This window comes from Rana temporaria, chromosome 5 (genome assembly GCF_905171775.1).
Source record: "Rana temporaria chromosome 5, aRanTem1.1, whole genome shotgun sequence".
NCBI lineage: Eukaryota > Metazoa > Chordata > Amphibia > Anura > Ranidae > Rana > Rana temporaria.
In genome coordinates this window covers 241939492-241958655 of record NC_053493.1, presented here as the reverse complement: position 1 = coordinate 241958655, position 19164 = coordinate 241939492, and the positions used below count along the sequence as shown (strand labels likewise).

The window sequence follows — 19164 nt, the reverse complement described above, 5'->3', positions numbered from 1 at the left end:
TCCACGCTGACGCAGCGCAGAGAGGCAAGCACCGCATTCAGCTCTTGCTCCCAACGCTGCGTCGGCGTGGCGTAGGTTTTGAAGGCGCAGGCCGGCGTGGGTGTGACCCCATGCAAATGATGGTCCGAGCGTGGTGCAGCATTTTACACCCGGCGTATCATGAACGGCGCATGCGTCGTGATGTGGACGCATGCACAGCACCCCTATGCGCATGCTCACAACCACGCCGGCGCAACTGCCTAAGATACGCCAGCCCACCGGCGTATGCCGAGAACATAAGTACGCCCAGCCATACGCCCGTCCAGCGCAAAAGTACGCCCGCTTGTTTTGTGGTGCAGACGTACTTTTGTGATCTGTGCCAAGATGTCAGATGCTGAGTTTGACAGGGAGAAGGAGAGGAGGAGGAAAAAAAAATTCTGCTGAAGAGAGGGCGATCCTGACCTCTGCCGTCTCCAAATATGATGCCTTCCTCCATGGCGCACAGAGCAGGAGTACCAGCCAGGCCAGGAAGGTAGAGATCCTGCAGAAGGTGACCCTGGAGCTCAATACCTTTGGGCATGAAACCAGGACCTGGAAGGAGGTCCAAAAAAAGATAAACGATATGCGTCGGTGAGTCAAGGAGAAGCTGGCCAAGGTGAGAAGGCACCTCAGGGGCACGGGAGGCGGATCAGCTACTTCTGTCAAGCTGACAGCTGAGGAGGAGGTGATTGCCAGCTGCCTGGAGCAGGAGCAGGTGGAGGGCCTGGAGGGTTTTGACTCCAGCGAACAGGACTTGACGAGAGGTAAGTGTGTTTCATTCCCTATCCGGTGTGTAGCATGTGAGGGGGTGCAAGGGAACATGTGACAAGTGTGTTGGTCCACCATCATGTGAATGCTTTGTGTCATCCACAGATGTGCTGGAGGGAGCTGGGCCATCCTCTGCTGCTGGACGACCCACGCCATCCAGGGAACATCATCTTCCTGAGTCTGACCCCCTGCCAAGCCATGTAACATCTGGTCTTGAGGTCGTTGAGGAGGAGCAGGTGGACATCCATCAGGAGGAGTGTGTTTATCTTGAAGAGGATTCCATCTTGGCCGGTCCCTCCGAGACGGTGGCCCCCCTGACCCCCTCAAGGGCTACCCCGTCCAGGGGAACCCCCTCAAGGGCTACCCCGTCCAGACGGACACAATCGGCTACTTCTCCTAGGAACGCTCTGGGCAAGACTAGGGGTGTAGCTGGATCCCTCCAAGAAGGGCTTGAGAGGGTACAGGCCCGCCAGACGCGCCACATGGCAGATATTGCCTGCGACCTGCACCGAGTGGCTGACAGCCTGGCCTCCTTTGTTGGGTCCTCAGCAAAGACTCAGGCTGAGTGCACAGTGGCTGTACAGGGCACCGCAGCCGCTATGCAGCAGTGCCTCACCCAACAGGCTGCACATACCCTGGCCATATTGGACTGCCTGCAGGAGGTGAATGTGAACTGCGCAGCCATGGCCACATGCCTCTGTGACCAAACCCAGACCCTTGATGCCATGCATCACCACATGGTATCAGGGGGTCCCTCGACATCTGTGGACCAGGGATCTGGGGACATGCAGGCCACCCAGGACCGGCACACCGTGGCTATTGTGGAGCTGCAGGCCACAGCAACAGGGATCCTGGCGGAGGTGAAGAGCCTCGGGGAGATTGTGCAGGCCAACACTGCCGCCATCCAGATGGAGGGTCACCAGAACAGGCGCCTACATCGCCAGACCAACGCCCGGCAGCTGCAGATGTAGGCAGAGACCAATAGCGTGCTAACACGCATTGCCGTTGTCTTAGAGGGGATGCAGGCAACATCTGCCATCAGCTCCAGGAGCAACAGCCCAGGGGATGAACCTCCTTGTGATGCCCCCCCCCCACCCGAGTTGTCGCCATGACAATTGAAGAGCTGAACCCTTGGCACGAGGCCTGGCCCACGAGAGGGCAAATGACTCTCCTCTGGACGAGTGCAGCTCAGAGTATGAGCTTTATTTTTGTTTTGTGTGACGTGCACAGATGTATGTGCCGTCCTCCTGTAAGGGCATGCCATGTCGGACAATGGCATGATCCCTTCTTTTTTTTTTTTGTCACTGTACACGGTCAGGAGTGGTGACTGGACACCAGTTTGCAGGGGCAGGGTTTTCCCGGTGATGCTACAGTGTGACTGGTGTGTGTGTGACATTCCTGCAAGCAAGGCGTGTCACCTTGAATCGTCAGGGAGAGGTTATCCCCACGACCGTGCGAATGTGGTATGAATGGACAGCAACATCATTGGGGCCTTGGCGTGGTGTTGCTGCTCCCAAGTCTCGAGCAGTGGACTTGGGCCAACCCAATGTGAGGTGGATGTGGTGTGTGTGAGCTAGGGACCACAGGGGTGTGCATGCGTGCATTGTCCATGTGCCATGATGAATGTGTGTGTTTAACATGCAAAGATGCGTTCCACGAGGCAACTCCTGACTGCTGTTCCTTCAGCAGACGGGGTAGCCTCGGGCAGGGGGGGGGACTGTGTGGTTCGGGGGTCAGTTCATCACATATGTCAATCTCCAGGCCCTTTCTCATGGCGTAGTTGTGCAGCACGCAACATGCACCGATGGTCTGGCACACAAAGTTTGGGGAATATAACAGGGCCCCCCCGGACTTATCCAGGCATCGGAAACGGGACTTCAGAATGCCAAATGTGCGCTCCACCACTGCACGGGTGCGTATGTGTGCAGCATTGTATCTTCTCTGGTTTGGGGATTCCGGTATGGAGTCAGGAGATGGGGCCCAAGTGCATATGCCGAGTCACCTGGAAGGGAAAAGACAGGAGGATGTTCGTCGTGCATGTGCCCCTCGTGATGTCTGCATCATGGGGTCGGACAGTCATGCCTGACACCCATGTTACTCACCAACCAGCCAGCTGTCCCTGTACACATTCTGTTCGAATTCTGTTGGGATGGTGCTTTGACGGTATATGTAGCTGTCGTGGCTGGCCCTGGGGTGTTTGCCACGGACATGCCATATGAGGCATTGGGCATCGGCTATCACCTGTACGTTGATGGAATGCCACTGCTTACGATTGCGGTATATGTGCTCTGTGGCACGGGGGGGGCGTAGTGCCACATGTGTGCAATCAGTGCCCCCGACGGTGCGTGGGAATCCGGCAATTCTGTAGAAATCCTGCATTGCCTTCTGCCACAGGTGCTCATGGGTGGGTTTGATGATGTGGTGGGACATGCGTGTGAGAATTGCGGGGACAACCTGGTGCACGCATCTGCTCATGGTGGATTGTGACATCCCAGACACGACTCCACTTGTACGTTGGAAAGATCCACTGGCGAGGAAATGGAGTGTTGTCAGTTCCTTAACCAGTGGCTGCACTGCAATTGAGCATTTTTGTCTGGCTGGTGATTTCATCATGCAGGGCTGTGGCTAATTCCAGGATGGCATCAGGGCTGAATCTGAAGATGCGATACACCTCCGATTCCCCCATGCCAAAGACGTTCATGCGCGTTCGGTATATCCTCTAACGGTGCTGCTGCAGCTGCTCTCCAGCTGACCTGTGCACGTCTGTTGCCGGGTTGCACCTCCTTTATTGAGAATAACTTTGCACCGGACGTACAACTTACGCTCGCCCAAAGTAGCATGCACCGGGCACACGCACTTCGTGAATCGCCGTATTTCCCTAATTTGCATATTTGAATGCCTAATCAATGGGAGAAGCAACATGCGTCCAGCCCATATTTGCGCCCACGCTACGCACATTTGCACTTACGTCGGCGTAATGTGATTTACGTCGGCGTAGGTGCTTTGTGAATCTGGGCCATGGTCCCTAATGAAAGGGTAGGACGAATAAAATCTGTGATTGATCAGGTGGGTCGAATGGATTGTGAGACCATGCTTGCTAAAAAATAGGTGGTGATGAAATGCAGATATTTAATTTGTTTTTTGATAACTAATTTCTCTATACAATATAATTTGATAAAAAAAAAAAATCTGATCAGTTTTGAAAATGACCAGGTGTTGGAGCCTCTAGTACCAGATGGTTCTGCAATTGTGTATAGAGGGACTCCTTCTCTGTGATATATAAAAATGCTCCCAATATTAGGGCCCCCCTCATTTTTTGGGTCTATGTTCGGCTTTTATCCAAGTCGTAAATGTTCCATATGTCAAATTAATACAGATATGAGTAGGAAGATTTATGTTTCAATCACAACAGACTAAAAGGGTATATGGCATTAAATCTTTTGTTACATGTTCCACTGAGAATGGAGTATATTTAATCGAATGCCCCTGTGAAAACAGTACACCAACAGTATGCCTAATGTGTGTCTTAAGGAGTATGTTGCAAATATTAAGAGGTTTTAAGGGGCATTAGTTATCCAAGAATTATGTGAGATGCCACAACATTTTTAGCTATAGATATGTTTACACCTCATTGGAGGGGAGTCATGTTAGGAGAGGGATAGCTGAACTAGGAACACGATTTATGACTTTGAAAACCTACACCCGTATGGCTTTAATGTGGCCTGAGATGTCAACTGTTTTTTAACAACAGTTGAATATTATTCTCACCCGAGGATGTGCCGAGATTGGGGGATTTTGGATTTAACCCTATATGAGCTGTTAGGTTTGACCATTGTATTATAAATGACCATTCTGGTAAGGATCCTATGCAAGCACTGTGTTGAGCACCATTTTATTGGGTGTTTTATTCCATTTCCGCACTGTCACTGTTGAGTGGATTGGTTATATGGGGTCTGATCCTTAGTGCCTATTACTGTATAAATTAACTTTTTGCTTACTATATAGACAAATTGCTTAAACACTATTATTTTTTGGGTGTGAATTTTGTTATGACATTGATGTTTGTGGTTTGTTTGATACAATCTTAATATAGCACTGCACTTCATTTATCATTATTTGTTTAGAATTTTTTGGCATCGCAAAATTTCGGTCCTAGCAGCTTACAGACCAGCTACTTAAGCACAGTTATATCTCTTCTATCTGACTTCTAGTATACAAAACTGCAACAGATCCCTTTTCAGGTCAGACCTCACATGCTTGTACGAGCAGAGTATGCACAGCCCTCCTCCTTCCCACACTCAGCTAAGCAGGAGTCAGGGACAGGCAGAGGAATCTAGAGCCTGCTGCACTGTTTCTGTGCTGGGTCTGTCACAGGCATAGCATAGAACAGAGAACACATCAGACTTAATTAACACCACATGTGCCCCTCTTGTTAATTAGGAGTTGTATCATGCTTGTTTTAACTCTCTGCTAATTCCCCTAATGTGTGTGTGTGTGTCTCTGTGTGTGTGTGTGTGTGTGTGTGTGTGTGTGTGTGTGTCTGTGTCTCTCTCTCTGAGTACAGCCCTAAGTGAAAATGTCTAAACTGGGCCCAATTAGCCATTTCCTCTCCCAGTGTCATGTGGCTCATTAATGTTACAAGGTCTCCGGTGTGAATGGGGAGCAGGTGTGTTAAATTTGGTGTTAACGCTCTTAATCTCTCATACTAGTCACTGTAAGTTCAACATGGCACTTCATGCAAAGAACTCTAAGGATCTGAAGTAAAGAATTGTTGCTCTACATCAGTGGTTCTCAACTCCTGTCCTCAGGACCCACTAACAGGCTAGATTTTAAGTATTACCTTGGGGAGATGCAGACTAGAATACTGAAATCACTGAGCAGCAAATTATATCACCTGTGATGTATTTAATTTATCTTGCAAACCTGGCCTGTTAATGGGTCCTGAGGACAGGGGTTGAGAACCACTGCTCTACATAAAGATGACCTAGGCTATAAGAAGAATGCGAAGACCCTGAAACTGATCTGCAGTACAGCGCTTTAACATCACAGGTTCCATGGTCGACCAAAAAAGCTGAGGAAATAGACGTATGAGTGCTGCCAGCATTGCTGTAGAGGTTGAAGGGATGGGGGGTCAGTCTGTCAGTGCCAGGGCCGATCCTAGGCAGGGTGCACAGGGTGCTTTGCACCCAGGCGCCTGCAGAGGTGGGGGCGCTGAAGTGCTAGAGTTCTCCCCTCCCTCCTTCTCTCCTTGTTTGCGTCCATCCAGAGCTAGTGTTCTGAGCATAGGTGTGTGTCCGTCCAGAACTGATGTGTGAGAATAGTGCAGCTCGTCCAGCCTGGCAGTGCTCGGGGAAGGGGCCGCTCCTCTTCCTGACACAAGGGTTCTAGTTTTCAGTGGCTGCTGAGTGCTGATGTGCAGGAATGAATTCCTCACACCGCCCCAGTGTGAAAGCACTCGGGCTCTCACACTGGGATTGCAGATGAGGCTTTTTTTCATGCGCTATTTTTAACGCTAAAGCACCTGAAAAATGCCTCCAGTGTGAAAGGGGTCTAATGGACCATCTCCTGTACTATGTCTGCAGTCTCTGATCGTCTCCTGTACTATGTCTGTGGTCTCTGATCATCTCCTGTACTATTTCTGCAGTCTCTGATCGTCTCCTGTACTATGTCTTCAGTCTCTGATTATCTCCTGTATTATGTCTTCAGTCTCTGACCAACTCCTGTATCATGTCTGCAGTCTCTGACCATCTCCTGTATCATATCTGTAGTATGTCTGGGGGCTCTTTCTAACAGACGCTCTAACAGAAGCCCTCTCTGTGTCCATCAGAGAGGCCCCCCTCCAGGTCCAAATAAAGTACTCTGCTTCTCTTCCTGTATTTTGTTTATTGTTAAGAGATCATGTAAGGATCCCAGGTTAATGAAGACTTTGTGGGGGAGCATCTCTGTGGTTGAGTCATTGCCATAGAAACATTTGTAAAGGGGAGGAGTTAGTAAAATGACCATGCCCATGTGGGGGGGCGCCAGAAATATTTCTGCACCCTGGCGCTTGTGACCCTAGGATCAGCCCTGGTCAGTGCTCAGACAATACGCCACACACTGCATCAAATTGGTCTGTGTAGCTGTCGTCCCAGAAGAAAGCCTCTTCTAAAGATGATGTACATGAAAGCCCACAAAAATTTTGCTGAAGACAAGCAAACTAGGGACGTGAATTACTGGAACCGTGTCCCCTGGTCTTATGAGACCAAGATAAACTTATTTGCTTCAGATGGTGTCGTGTGTGTGTGTGTGTGTGTGGGGGGGAAAGCAGGTGAGGAGTACAAAGACAAGTGTGTCTTGCCTACAGTCAAGCATGGTGGTGGGAGTGTCAAGGTCTGGGGCTGCATGAGTGCTGCTGGAACTGGGGAGCTACAGTTCATAGAGGGAACCGTGAATGCCAACTTGTACTGTGACATACTGAAGCAGAGCATGATCCCCTCCCTTCGGAGACTGGGTCGCTAGGCAGTATTCCAACATAACAACCTCAAACACACCTCCAAGACGACCACTGCCTTATTAAAGAAGCTGAGGGTAAAGGTGATGGACTGGCCAAGAATGTCTCCAGACCTAAACCCTATTGAGTATCTGTGGGGCATTCTCAAACAGAAGGTGGAGGAGCGCAAGGTCGCTAACATCCACTAGCTCCGTGATGTCGTCATGGAGGAGTGGAAGAGGACTGACAACCTGTGAAGCTCTGGTGAACTCCATTCCCAAGAGAGTTAAGGCAGTGCTGGAAAATAATGGTGGCCATTTGTTGCCAGCGGTTTAGACATTAATGGCTGTGTGTTGAGTTATTTTGAGGGGACAGCAAATTTACACTTATACAAGCTGTACTTTACATTGTAGAAAAGTGTAATTTCTTCAGTGTTGTCACATGAAAGATTATGATAAAATATTTACAAAAATATGAGGGGTGTACTCACTTTTGTGAGATACTGTGTAGATTTTTATATATATATATATATATATATATATATATATATATAGCTTTAAAAGATGTGTAAAACATATTGATACTACAAAATAAGCTTTTTATTCAAATATTGTAAAATGTTTCTTTTTTATTGCAGTCATATAAAGAAATTTCTGATGCTCTAGAGGAAGCCGGAAATGATGATTCAGTTATCGCTGTGTTAACAGGTACTGAGAGTTACCCCGGTTTATTTATCTTCCCTAGGTCTAGTTTGGTGATATTTGCTTTTAGCTGCATTATATCTTCCTTTGCTCCACTTCTACAAAATTCAGATTACAGTGGTGAAAACAATCCTGTGAACATTGCTTTCTACATTGATTTCAAAATGTTTCCCCAGAAAAGTGAGATGGTGAAGCTGTTCTTAAGGTCCTGAGGGTAACCGTACAGAGCACAGGCTAATTTTTGTTCTGTTTACTTGCATTTCTGAGTGTATCGAAAAAATTCTGGGTAATCCATACAGATACTTGTAAATTGGCCTCACTTGAGGGATTGCCGAGGAAGCAGGCACTAACTGTAGAGGTTGACCCTACTACAGTCATTGCCACAATCCTCATGGTCCTTCTAAGGGTTGTGTGCGAGCAGGTTTTCCACTGCACACTGACCACAGGGGTTCGCTTTTTAAATGAGTACAAGGTATCCTCCAATTGGATGAGGTGGAGAGGCAAGTGGTGATGTCATGATCTCTACCTTGTACAATCAGAGAACGCTTGGAATTTATTATATGAGTATACCTTTAAACCCTCCAAGGTTCTGAATTATTCCTATCAAAGGCTACTCAGTAGCCATCAGTGAGTTATGCACTCAAAAGCTGCATTCACACAATAGCGATGCGTGATCGCGCAAAATGGCAAGATTTTGTGTGTTCACTAAATGTGGCTACTTTGAAGAACCTAGAATATGAAATATATTTTCAGTTGTTTCACACTTTTTTGTTATGTATAATTCCACATGTGTTAATTCATAGTTTTGATGCCTTCAGTGTGAATCTACAATTTTCATAGTCATGAAAATAAAGAAAACTCTTTGAATGAGAAGGTGTGTCCAAACTTTTGGTCTGTACTGTATATGTAATGGGGTTTTGTATGTCAACAATTGCTAAACAAAGTACATTTTTACCTCCTGTATTAATCTTTGAATTCCAGCATTTATTTTCTTCATGGATGTTGCTTTTTAAGTTGTTTTAAAAACGAACCTTCCATTTTATGTATGTGCAGGATATGGTGATTACTTTAGCAGTGGCAATGATTTAAATAATGCTCTTGGAAGAATCAACGAAAACCTGGAGGACATGATAAAAGAGTCAACAAATGTTGTAAGGTATTGCTCTTTATTTTCCAAATCAGCACATAAACCAAAGATTGTTATCACGGTAAAACCGGGTGCCTTATAGTTGGGAAAAGAGCCTATCGCAGTTGACATTTTCTCCTCCCTTAAAGAGGTATAAAGTAAATCACAAGTCTCAGGTAAAAAGGGAAATGTAATGGCTTAAGCCCTGTCACAAGGTCTTCCCTAACATACGGTGCAATAGGTGAGTATAAATCTGAATAGTAGGACACCAAAATCGGAAGGATTCCCTCTCTAGAAGTGATTAGCTCACCAGCGGGAGAGGTGAGCTAAGGGATAACCATCTTGGGGAGAGCATCTGACATGAGGAATGTCAAAAGTTTCCCATTTTTGTCTCCCTGTTCAAATATTCTTTTGGCCCCCTTCTGTAAAGGAGTCATGTGTAGGCTTCTTGTAATGTAAACCAAACTCTTGTCTGGCAAACTGTAAGTTAGCTAGAGTTTCAGGGGAGGGAGAGTCAGCATGTGAGCAGGCACAATCCTAGTCAGTCTTGTTAAACAGAGGTGACATGATTATGTTCAAATCTAGCCACCTTAATAGCAGATATATATATCCCCATAATAGTTACCTTGAATGCCTCCCATACAGTCGATACTGTAAAAGATTCTTCATTTATCTGCCAGCAAGATGTCATATTGATTGGACCTGTGGCTCAACCAACATGTCATCCACCCAGCCCCGAATCAGCTGACAGAGACCATAGGGTCTACTATCCTCTAATTGCAAAGACACTTGCAATAGCCCCCCTGGGAGGTATGTAGCATCGAGCACCACCAGCCCCATAGCACCAGTGCCAAAGGCGAGGTCAATTCTGGAGGAAGTAGCATACACTGAGGAAAATTTGAGTAACATTTAGTGTTAGGGTGTTTCCATCTCCAGAATTCTGTAAGACCCCGCAGATGAGGCCCGATGGGATAACTGTGTGTTGGGTGCTCTGTTCGGGTTGGAGGTGTCTAACCCATAGTCCAATATATTGTTAAAATCTCCGGCAAATAATACCCACTCAGGAGAGTAGGTTGCCACTCTATCTAAAGCATTACTCTGTCCACTTTTAGGCGATCCCTGGAAACTCATCTTTTCTTCAGGGAGGCCTATTCTGCCTTCAGAATAGGCCTCCCTGAAGGCCTATTCTTCTACTCCCCTCATCAGTTTATCCCTTACAGTTACTACCTTTTGTTACACCAGCCCCACTCTATTAGATTGTAGGCTCGCAGAACCAGGGCCTTCCTAACCCTCTTGAATTAAATTGTATTGTTGCTGTATTGTCTCCTTTTATATTGTAAAGTGCTGTGCAAACTGTTGAAGCCATATAAATCCTGTATAATAATAATAATAATAATAATGTATTGTCTTCTCTGTTAAAAAATAAACAAATAATGTATTGTCATTAGTAAAAATAGCAACCAGCTAGGTAAAGAGACAAAGGTGAAATACATGATATAATGAAAGCCAGAAAACAAAAGCAGAAACCTGAAAAATGTAATCCAATAAAATACAACTTTATTAAATCATTATATTAAAATGAAAATATATATAAAAAAAAGGGAGAAATTCTATGTGTACTACTATAAAAACAGACATGGTTGTCCCCCCTCCTTTCCTGTCAGGCTGCATGCTAGGATAAGGGTCTGGAATGGATTTTGGGGGGGGGGGCAACTTTAATGTCAGGATCCACCCAGATACCTGACCGGTAGCCGCTCCTGCCCCCTCCTTAGCCAGTGAGTGCGGGGGGGAGGGGGGCAGAGCAGAGGGTCAGTGACTGAATACATGTAAATAGGAAAATATAAGCTGCAGGGGACAGATTCGGCATCACATTTTTCTGCCCCCCAGAATGACTGGTAAGCTCCTATTATATTTTTGTAGATTGTATTTTTTAATCATTTTTAGGATACAATTTAGGTACAAAAGATAAGGGGGAATAAGTACAGGTTTTTGTTAGAAGCCATTGTAGCTTGGTAAATGAGGGATTTTTTTTTTCTATAGAACATGTTTATCTTTTTGAATTGCACTAGGGTTGTATGGCTAGCTTAGATCCGAACATACTTTACAAATATCAGCATTAAATATGAGACTGTTTCTTTATAAAGATTAGGGATATCAGTATTTAAAAAAGACTCAAATATAAGCTGCTGTAAAATTAAATTAAAATTGTAATGAATTCTCTGCATGCTGTTGCCAATGCCAATAAACATCTTCATAATAATTAGCCCAACACACAATACTACCCATTTACTCTTTACTCTTTATTCAGGGATTTTGTGTGTAAATTCATTGACTTTCCAAAGCCACTTGTGGCCATGGTGAATGGACCTGCTATTGGTATTGGTACAACAATTCTTGGCTTATGTGACCTTGTATATGCATCTGACCAGGTAAATAATGTTGTGTACTGATTTTTTTTTTTTTTTTTTTTTTTTTTTTATATATATAGAAGTTTTCATTAAAAATATTTTTGTCAGATGATAGAGATAGTTTCAATGTGCCTATAGAAATATATAAATCTCATAATCAAGGGTTTCTTTTCTTTCCAGTAATAGGTGTACAATCCTGGTCACCCCTATATATAATTATACTAACTTCTCTCTTTTGAAAAAAGCCAATGTGCCCCTTTTTGCCATCTCTTCCTGAAGGCTATGGTAACAAGCCATACATACATAAGCTGCAGCATCAGTTATTTGCTAGTATCTCAGCTGGGGTCAGTGATATTATACACAGGTGTGATCAGGAGGGTGTGTGGGCATTTGGACGATTAGTGCTTGAAAGTGCACTTATCCATTATTAGGCCATGTTACACAAACCTGCTCATTTATAACTTTATTGAGCTGACAGGCAATGTGGGCATTTGTTAGGGAGAGACTAGCTTATCAGAACAGTAAAGTTATTCAGTGGACAGAAGCATGGAGCACGGCCTTCATTTGTTATGTTTGGAAGCGTAGCAGTTGTTTTGGACTCCATGAGGATCCAGCACCCTCAAAACCTGGAGTTGAGAATTGAAAAGAGGGCCTTGAGCGGTATATTTTGCATTATTTGCAATGCAAACATCTAATACCGTAATTGATAATGTAGCAGGTGGAGATCTACCGGAACAACATGAAAGAGATCAAAGATCACTGGGGTTCAGCACCATTTTTATTTATAAAGAAACTAATTAGCAAGGCCTAACTAAATAGTAAGGAAAATTTTGAAAAATATAATCAAATGTCACCGTAAAAATACAAACTTACCTTTAAATGTGGATGGTGTCAGTCATTAGAGCAGTGGAAAGTGTCAGTAGGGCAGTGGATGTGTCAGTAGTTTTTATTTTTATTTCTTTAAATTAAATGGCAGACAGAATAGCTGTACTGCAGACAACCACATTACTAAAAATCAGGTTTTTGCCAATGTGGTACTCTGGGAACACACATTATTTATTTATGAGCTAATGCAGACCAGTTATTCTCAATTCAGCTCATTGCATAGAGAGAAGAAGTTGCACAACACGCCATGTGGCTCTCAAATAGAACTGCCAGTAAAACAGACAGAAAAAAATATACATTATATGGAATTAAGTTTGTATAGAAAATATTTTTCCTAAGCCGTTTTAAAGCTAAATATTTGACCTGTAAGAATATTTCTGATCTCTGTTCTATTTACAGGCTACATTTAACACGCCTTTCAGCAAACTTGGCCAACATCCAGAAGCATGCTCTTCTTATACCTTCCCAAGAATAATGGGCTTGACAAAGGTAATCTGCTTGTAATTGTAGCACTACCCCCTGAAGGAGCCACTTGGTAATTTGGGTTCCCCGTTCATGCGCCTTGACTCCAAGAACAACCTTAGCTCCTCTGACACACCTGGTTGAATGAAACTCACTGCAAGCCCTTATAGAAACAGGGAGTTTATGTACCTTTTAACTTGGCTGTGATTTAGTACCAGGAAATAGACACAAGTCCGTTTAGTGGTAAATTAATTCAATATATTGGTATAGGTTAGAATAAATCGAGAAAGAATATCCCCTAAGTGGACTTTTAGGGCACTGAGATTTTTTTTGTATAGAAAAAAACATATTGTTTATTAGAATATATACACAGTAGAATAAAATGTATTGGAATGGTTACAGTTACTGTATAAAAGGTACAACAATCACCACAATGACTGACAATACATTTCTCGTAGTTCACCCGGCGCGTTTCAGAGTTTCTATGTCTACTTCTTCAGGGGTGTCTATAAGAAGGTCAATCTTGTATCTACAATGTATTGATAAAAAAGAGTTAACAATACAAAATATGTGAAAACATAGCATAATTAGCAGCATACACATTACTAACGGATATCTCCACAAAATATGTGAGTGCACACAGTGTATTATTTTTTTCTTTATTTTGACTATAAATGTATTGCTTAAAAGCATAATATATATATATATATATATATATATATATATATATATATATATATATATATATATATATATATATATATATATATATACAATATTGTATTTATGTGTCCTACCTGGTAGTATAAGAGATACATTTTGTTGAGAAGTAGATGTAACACACTATAGAGTGGATGTCAGCTGGAAGGTAATGATAAATATAAAGCACACCGTTATTGATAGTAACGTATGTATATGGGTGTCATTATTAGTGATCATGTAATATAAATGTCAAACAGATCATTTAGAGCTGTCAATTAATATGGCTATATAGGTATCGGAAGTATTTTATTACAGATATGAAGCAAATTATCTATGGCTCTCTCAGTAGTGTATTTAGGTTTTGTGCTTCTCTAGGCCTGACTAAACTTGTGCAACCTCTAATTTAAATAGGACCCACCCCTTCCTGTTAAGGCCACACCCCTTGTTGTTTAAGACCCACCCGGAAATTTCCGAGTGGGGCCTGGGGGCAAAGGATTCCCTTAATTTGCATAGATTTCCTCTCACTTCCTGTTTGGCTATGGGGCAGGAAGTGAAGGGAAATCTCTGCAATGGGACAGGGATGGTAAAAAATAAACTGACAGGGGTTACCACTGATATTGTCAGATATTAATTGGCATAAAGATCGGCCAGCAATATTTTCCAGATATTTAACATGATCACTAATAGTGACACCCATATACATCATTATTTGACTACACTTTCATGTATTTTTTTGTAGGCTATTGAGGTATTACTTTTCAACAAGACGCTAACGGCTCGTGAAGCTTGTAACCTTGGACTGGTCACTGAAGTTTTTCCTGACAGTACCTTTCAGCAGGAAGTTTGGGCAAGGTTGAAATCTTATGCCACCTTTCCTAAAAATGTAAGTTTTTACTTTAGTGGTTGTAAACCTCTGAAATGAAAAATGAATAGAGCAAATCCCTCTATAGTGTGTACTAGCCTCATTCTAAAGCATCTAATGTGAGTTTCGTCTCCTCTGTCTTCACTCTATCTGCATTAGTCACTATGCTGAAAACAGAATCTTGGGAGATGGCCCCACCCCCTCCTGTAGCACACAGATGGTGATTGACAGCCTCAGCTGTGCATGTTTCTGTGAGACTGTAGAGGGGGGAGATCCTTGCCCTCTACTTAGGTCTCAGATTACACTCAGTTTCCTGCTCTATGGTGTGCAGTGTGTGATATCAGATCCCCACCCCTGCTTTCTGAAGCTGATAACATCTTTTGATTTGTCTGTTTTATAAGGCTGTAGAGAAGAGAGGGCTGCAGCTAAACAGGTAGTAGGTATGTAGGAGGATTTGTTTATTCTCTGTGTATCACCCAAGGTTTGTCACTTCACTAGGTAAATGTAACGATTTTTAACCACTTTACTCATAGAAAATAGTGTTAAGCCCCTTCAACACTATATGCTATGGTAACATGTGCATTAATGCAGCATGTTCCCATAAGCTAAGATGTGCTGTTTAAAGGCACCTCAGCCAATTTAAATGGGTTGACATCACACAATTAGGTATGGTGTGCTTTATTACAGCACACCACAATCCACAAATGGTTTATAGCTGTGCTTTGTGCTGTGTGTACTCATTCATCTATGGGTAGGATATTATATCTGGAAGCTCCCTTTTTCCAGTACATTTTAAAAACAAATGAAAAACCATGTGGGGTTCCTGGAAGCATTTTTAAAAGACCCTTATCCAGACATGATGCAGCCTGGGTGCCCAGAAAAGGGGAGGGGGTATTATGCGGGTGTACCCACTACAGAACCATAGCAGGCCATATGTCTTCAACGTTGGTAAAGTACTTTGCTAGGAAGGGCAGCAAGGCACCTCGGCCCATTTTTAAGGGACAACAAGCCTCCTTCTCACATCCTCTCTGCCCCACAAAAGAGAAGTTGGGGGGGGGGGGGGTGGAACCTATCTGAATCTGGATGCACAAAGTCAGGAATTTTTAAGGATTTGAATCAGGTGTATGATTAACCAATTATACCAAGTTGGTGCTTATGATCATCAACTTCTTATGTAGGTTGAAAAAAAAAACAGTAATTAAAGTGATTGTAAAATCGTGTTTTTTTTTTTCTCTAAAAGTAACAAACAAGTTATACTTCCCTGCTCTGTTGCAATGGTTTTGCACAGAGCAGCCCTGATCCTCCTCTTCTCGGGTCCCTCTTCGACTCTCCTGGCCCCTACCTCCTGTCGAGTGCCCCCACAGGCAGCAGTAAGGTTGTAGAAGACCGGTTAATGTCACAATTCCTACACCATGGCAAGGCTAAGCACAAAAACAAGACACAAGGTAGGTATACTGCGTTAGAAAGAGCTCCCCAGACAAATATTTCAAAGCAGACTGGGTTTCAAGATGTGCTGTTCAAGCTATTTTGAAGAAGTACAAAGAAATGGGCAACACTGAGGACCGTAGACACAGTGGTCAGCCAAGGAAACCTCATTCAGCAGATGAAAGACACATTATGCTTACTTCCCTTTGACAATGAAGGATGTCCAGCAGTATCGTCAGTACAGAACTGGCGAAAATCAGTGGAACTCCCATCTACCATTTGGAGAATTCTGCCCAGAACTGGTCTTCATGGAAGAATTGCGGCCAAAAAGCCATACCTTCAAAATTTAAACAAGGCTAAGCAACTCAACTATGCACTAAAACATAGGAACTGGGGTGCAGAAAAATGACAGCAGGTGCTCTGGAATAATGAGTTAAAATTTTAAATATTTGGCTTTAGCAGGAGGCAGTATGTTCACCAAAGAGCTGGAGAGCGGTACAATAATAAGTGTCTGCATGCAACAGTGAAGCATGGTGGAGGTTCCTTGCAAGTTTGGAGATGTATTTCTGCACGAGTAATGGAGAATTGGTCAGGATTAATAATGTCCTCAATGCTGAGGACAGATACTTATCCATCATGCCATACCATCGGGGAGGCATGTTATTGGCCTCAAATGTATTCTGCAGCAGGATGACAACCCTGAACATACAGCCAATGTCATTAAGAGCTACCCGGTATCTTTAGTGAAAATAACAACAAGATGTGTTGGAAGTGATGGTTTGGCCCCCACAGAACCCTGATCTACACAGTCTGTCTGGGATTACGTGTAGACAGAAGGATTTGAGACAGCCTACATCCAGAGAAGATCTGTGATTAGTTCTCCAAGATGTTTGGAACAGCCTACCTGCCGAGTTCCGTCAAGAACTGTATGCAAGTGTTTATTGAAGAATTGATGCTGTTTTTACGGCAAAGGGTGGTCTGATTTAGATTTCTCTTCTGTTCATTTACTTTCCATTTTAATTGATAAAAATAAATGATTAAGACTTATTTCTCAAAGCATTCTTAATTTACCGCATTTTTTCACACCTGCCTAAAACTTTGTGTAGTTTTTTTTTTTATAAAATGCCCTCTTCTCACTGAACAGCATCACAAAAATCTTTTTGAATTGGTGCCCATGGAAATGCCCAGTTACCCATGCCCTTTGTTAACAAATTCTTGAAAAAGGCCAGAGAAAATTACCAATAAGGTTCAGCACTGTGTGCGGTATTCTTGAACTTCATGGTGGGTTTAGTGAGCCAAATTAATTTTAATTTGTTTTATGATAATTTGTAAGCATGTCCTTTTTGATAATCTGTGTATCAGGTAGTTTATAATTTATGATGAGCAACTGTTATGGGAAAACCAGTTACAGGTTAAGCTAAGAGAATATGTATAGATCAGTCTATAATTTTGTATTGAGATATGAGCAGTATAGTGCTCTGCTACTAAGCTGGCCATACACTGATCGAAATTTGGCTGGTTCAGGAGGGACCAGAAAAACTTGTATCAGTGTGTGGCTGCCCACACTCAGACATTGTTCGTTAAATTAAAATGTTGGAATTTTTTTATCGATCAGCAGCTGCAGCCAATCATTTGCACCCACTGCTGTCAGGATACAATGTCTTGGCATGGTGGAACCCAATATCCACCTTGTCTGATATTAATTATAGTTGGCAAACATAATTGCAAATATTATCCAGAAAAGTTTGAACTATAATAATGTGCATTGATGTAACAAATTAACACTGCTGTCTTTTTTTATTAGTGTCTGGCTCTCTCGAAACAGTTGGTTCGCAGTGTGGATAAAGAGAAACTTCATGCTGTATGTAAAAAAGAGATGGAACTTCTCACTAAAAGAGCAAACTCTGAGGATTCGCTTAATGCTATACAACAATTCTTCTCAAGAAAATCAAAGATCTAATTTTTTTTCCTTCTCATTTTTCCGAATAAAATGTCTAGAACAAATACACACAAAATATTAACGGGAATTCTTAATTTCAGTTCTGAACAAGTTTAGTGTCACAAGCTCTCACTTCTCATTTCCAAAGACAGTTTTATTTTGTCATATTACAGACATTAAATACAGTTGTCGGCATACGATGGAGAAAAAAATCATACATTTCATTACAATTTTTTTTTTTTGACCAGTCTTTTGGACTTGCAAGGCTGCTATTAGGGATGAGAGTTTTTACGTAACTAAAATTTTCGGTGCAAATCAGAACATTTGTCCAATTTCTTTAAAAAAGCATTAAAATTAATAGTGAAGAAAAAATGTAAAGAGCATGTGGAAAAAAAATAGCAACAAATATATAAAATAAAGCATACACAATTGCTACACAAGCCAAAATGTAATTGAATGTTATTAAAAAATACTTTTTTAATCTGCAGCAATGTAACCTTTCTGTAAAATGTTATGTAATATGGCAACCTGGAGGCATTCTGTACACAGTTGGTATACAGAACCCAGAAAGGGGATTCCCTGCTTGTGTGATCTTATGCCGGCCATACAGTATATTATGCAATTTTCTTGTTCAATTTACTTTAGACTTACCTTCAACTATGTAGCGCAAGGACGTACCTGATTGCATACAAACTGAAAGCGTCTAGGTTTGATCTCATATTTTATGGTTTTGGTAAATCTAAAGGAAAATTGAATAGCCACTCCCGGACCAGTAACATACTGGTTATACCGGGAGGATGCCTGCAGCTGATGTTTTTTTGTTTTTTTTCTTAGAGCCAGCAGTCATCTCTCTTGTAAAAGCAGTCCTAGCGGCCAACTAGCCACTGTGTCAGAATCAGCGTCTAAAAGGTGACAAGACACATAGGCTACACACGGGAACTGAGACCAAACAAAGGATATATATATTAAAGTGATATTTATTTACAGTGAAACACAGCAAACAACGAACACAGCACACAGTAAACATGAACCTAAATAAACCCCAAAAGAAAAATAACAATAGAACCTAACTACTAACTAAATACAAAACTATCTAAAGGACAAGGGTACAGGCAATGCAAGGAAGTGGGATCTCAACAGGGTACTCAAATAGAAGCAAGGCAGGGGGAGGCAGGAACAAGGCAGAGAGGCACAAACTGGATCAGGCAAAGGAAGGGAACAGAATCGTGACGCCCTGGGGGAAGGGAGGAGCAGCCTTAAATATCCACCTGGCAGCTGGAGCCAGGTGTGGCTTATCAAAAACTGCTGGCTTCTGGGTGACACCTGCTGGTGGAAACTGGAACTGCAGCAATCTGCAAAGTGAACCCCAGTGCCACCAGCAGGTGAACTCAACACTGAC

The 19164-nt window shown here is 42.9% G+C and overlaps 1 protein-coding gene across 1 annotated transcript in view; it reads left to right on the top strand.

Moving 5' to 3' along the window:
- LOC120940671 (enoyl-CoA delta isomerase 2-like) overlaps window positions 1-18162 on the top strand; it is a 50416-nt gene extending 32254 nt beyond the window's left edge. Inside the window, exons 4-9 of the mRNA XM_040353652.1 lie at window positions 7893-7962; window positions 9010-9112; window positions 11391-11511; window positions 12775-12864; window positions 14279-14422; window positions 17631-18162. Coding sequence (XP_040209586.1) covers window positions 7893-7962; window positions 9010-9112; window positions 11391-11511; window positions 12775-12864; window positions 14279-14422; window positions 17631-17786 — 684 coding nt within the window. The 3' untranslated portion in view covers window positions 17787-18162. The remainder of the gene's footprint in view (window positions 1-7892; window positions 7963-9009; window positions 9113-11390; window positions 11512-12774; window positions 12865-14278; window positions 14423-17630) is intronic.
- The last annotated feature ends 1002 nt before the right edge of the window (window positions 18163-19164 follow it).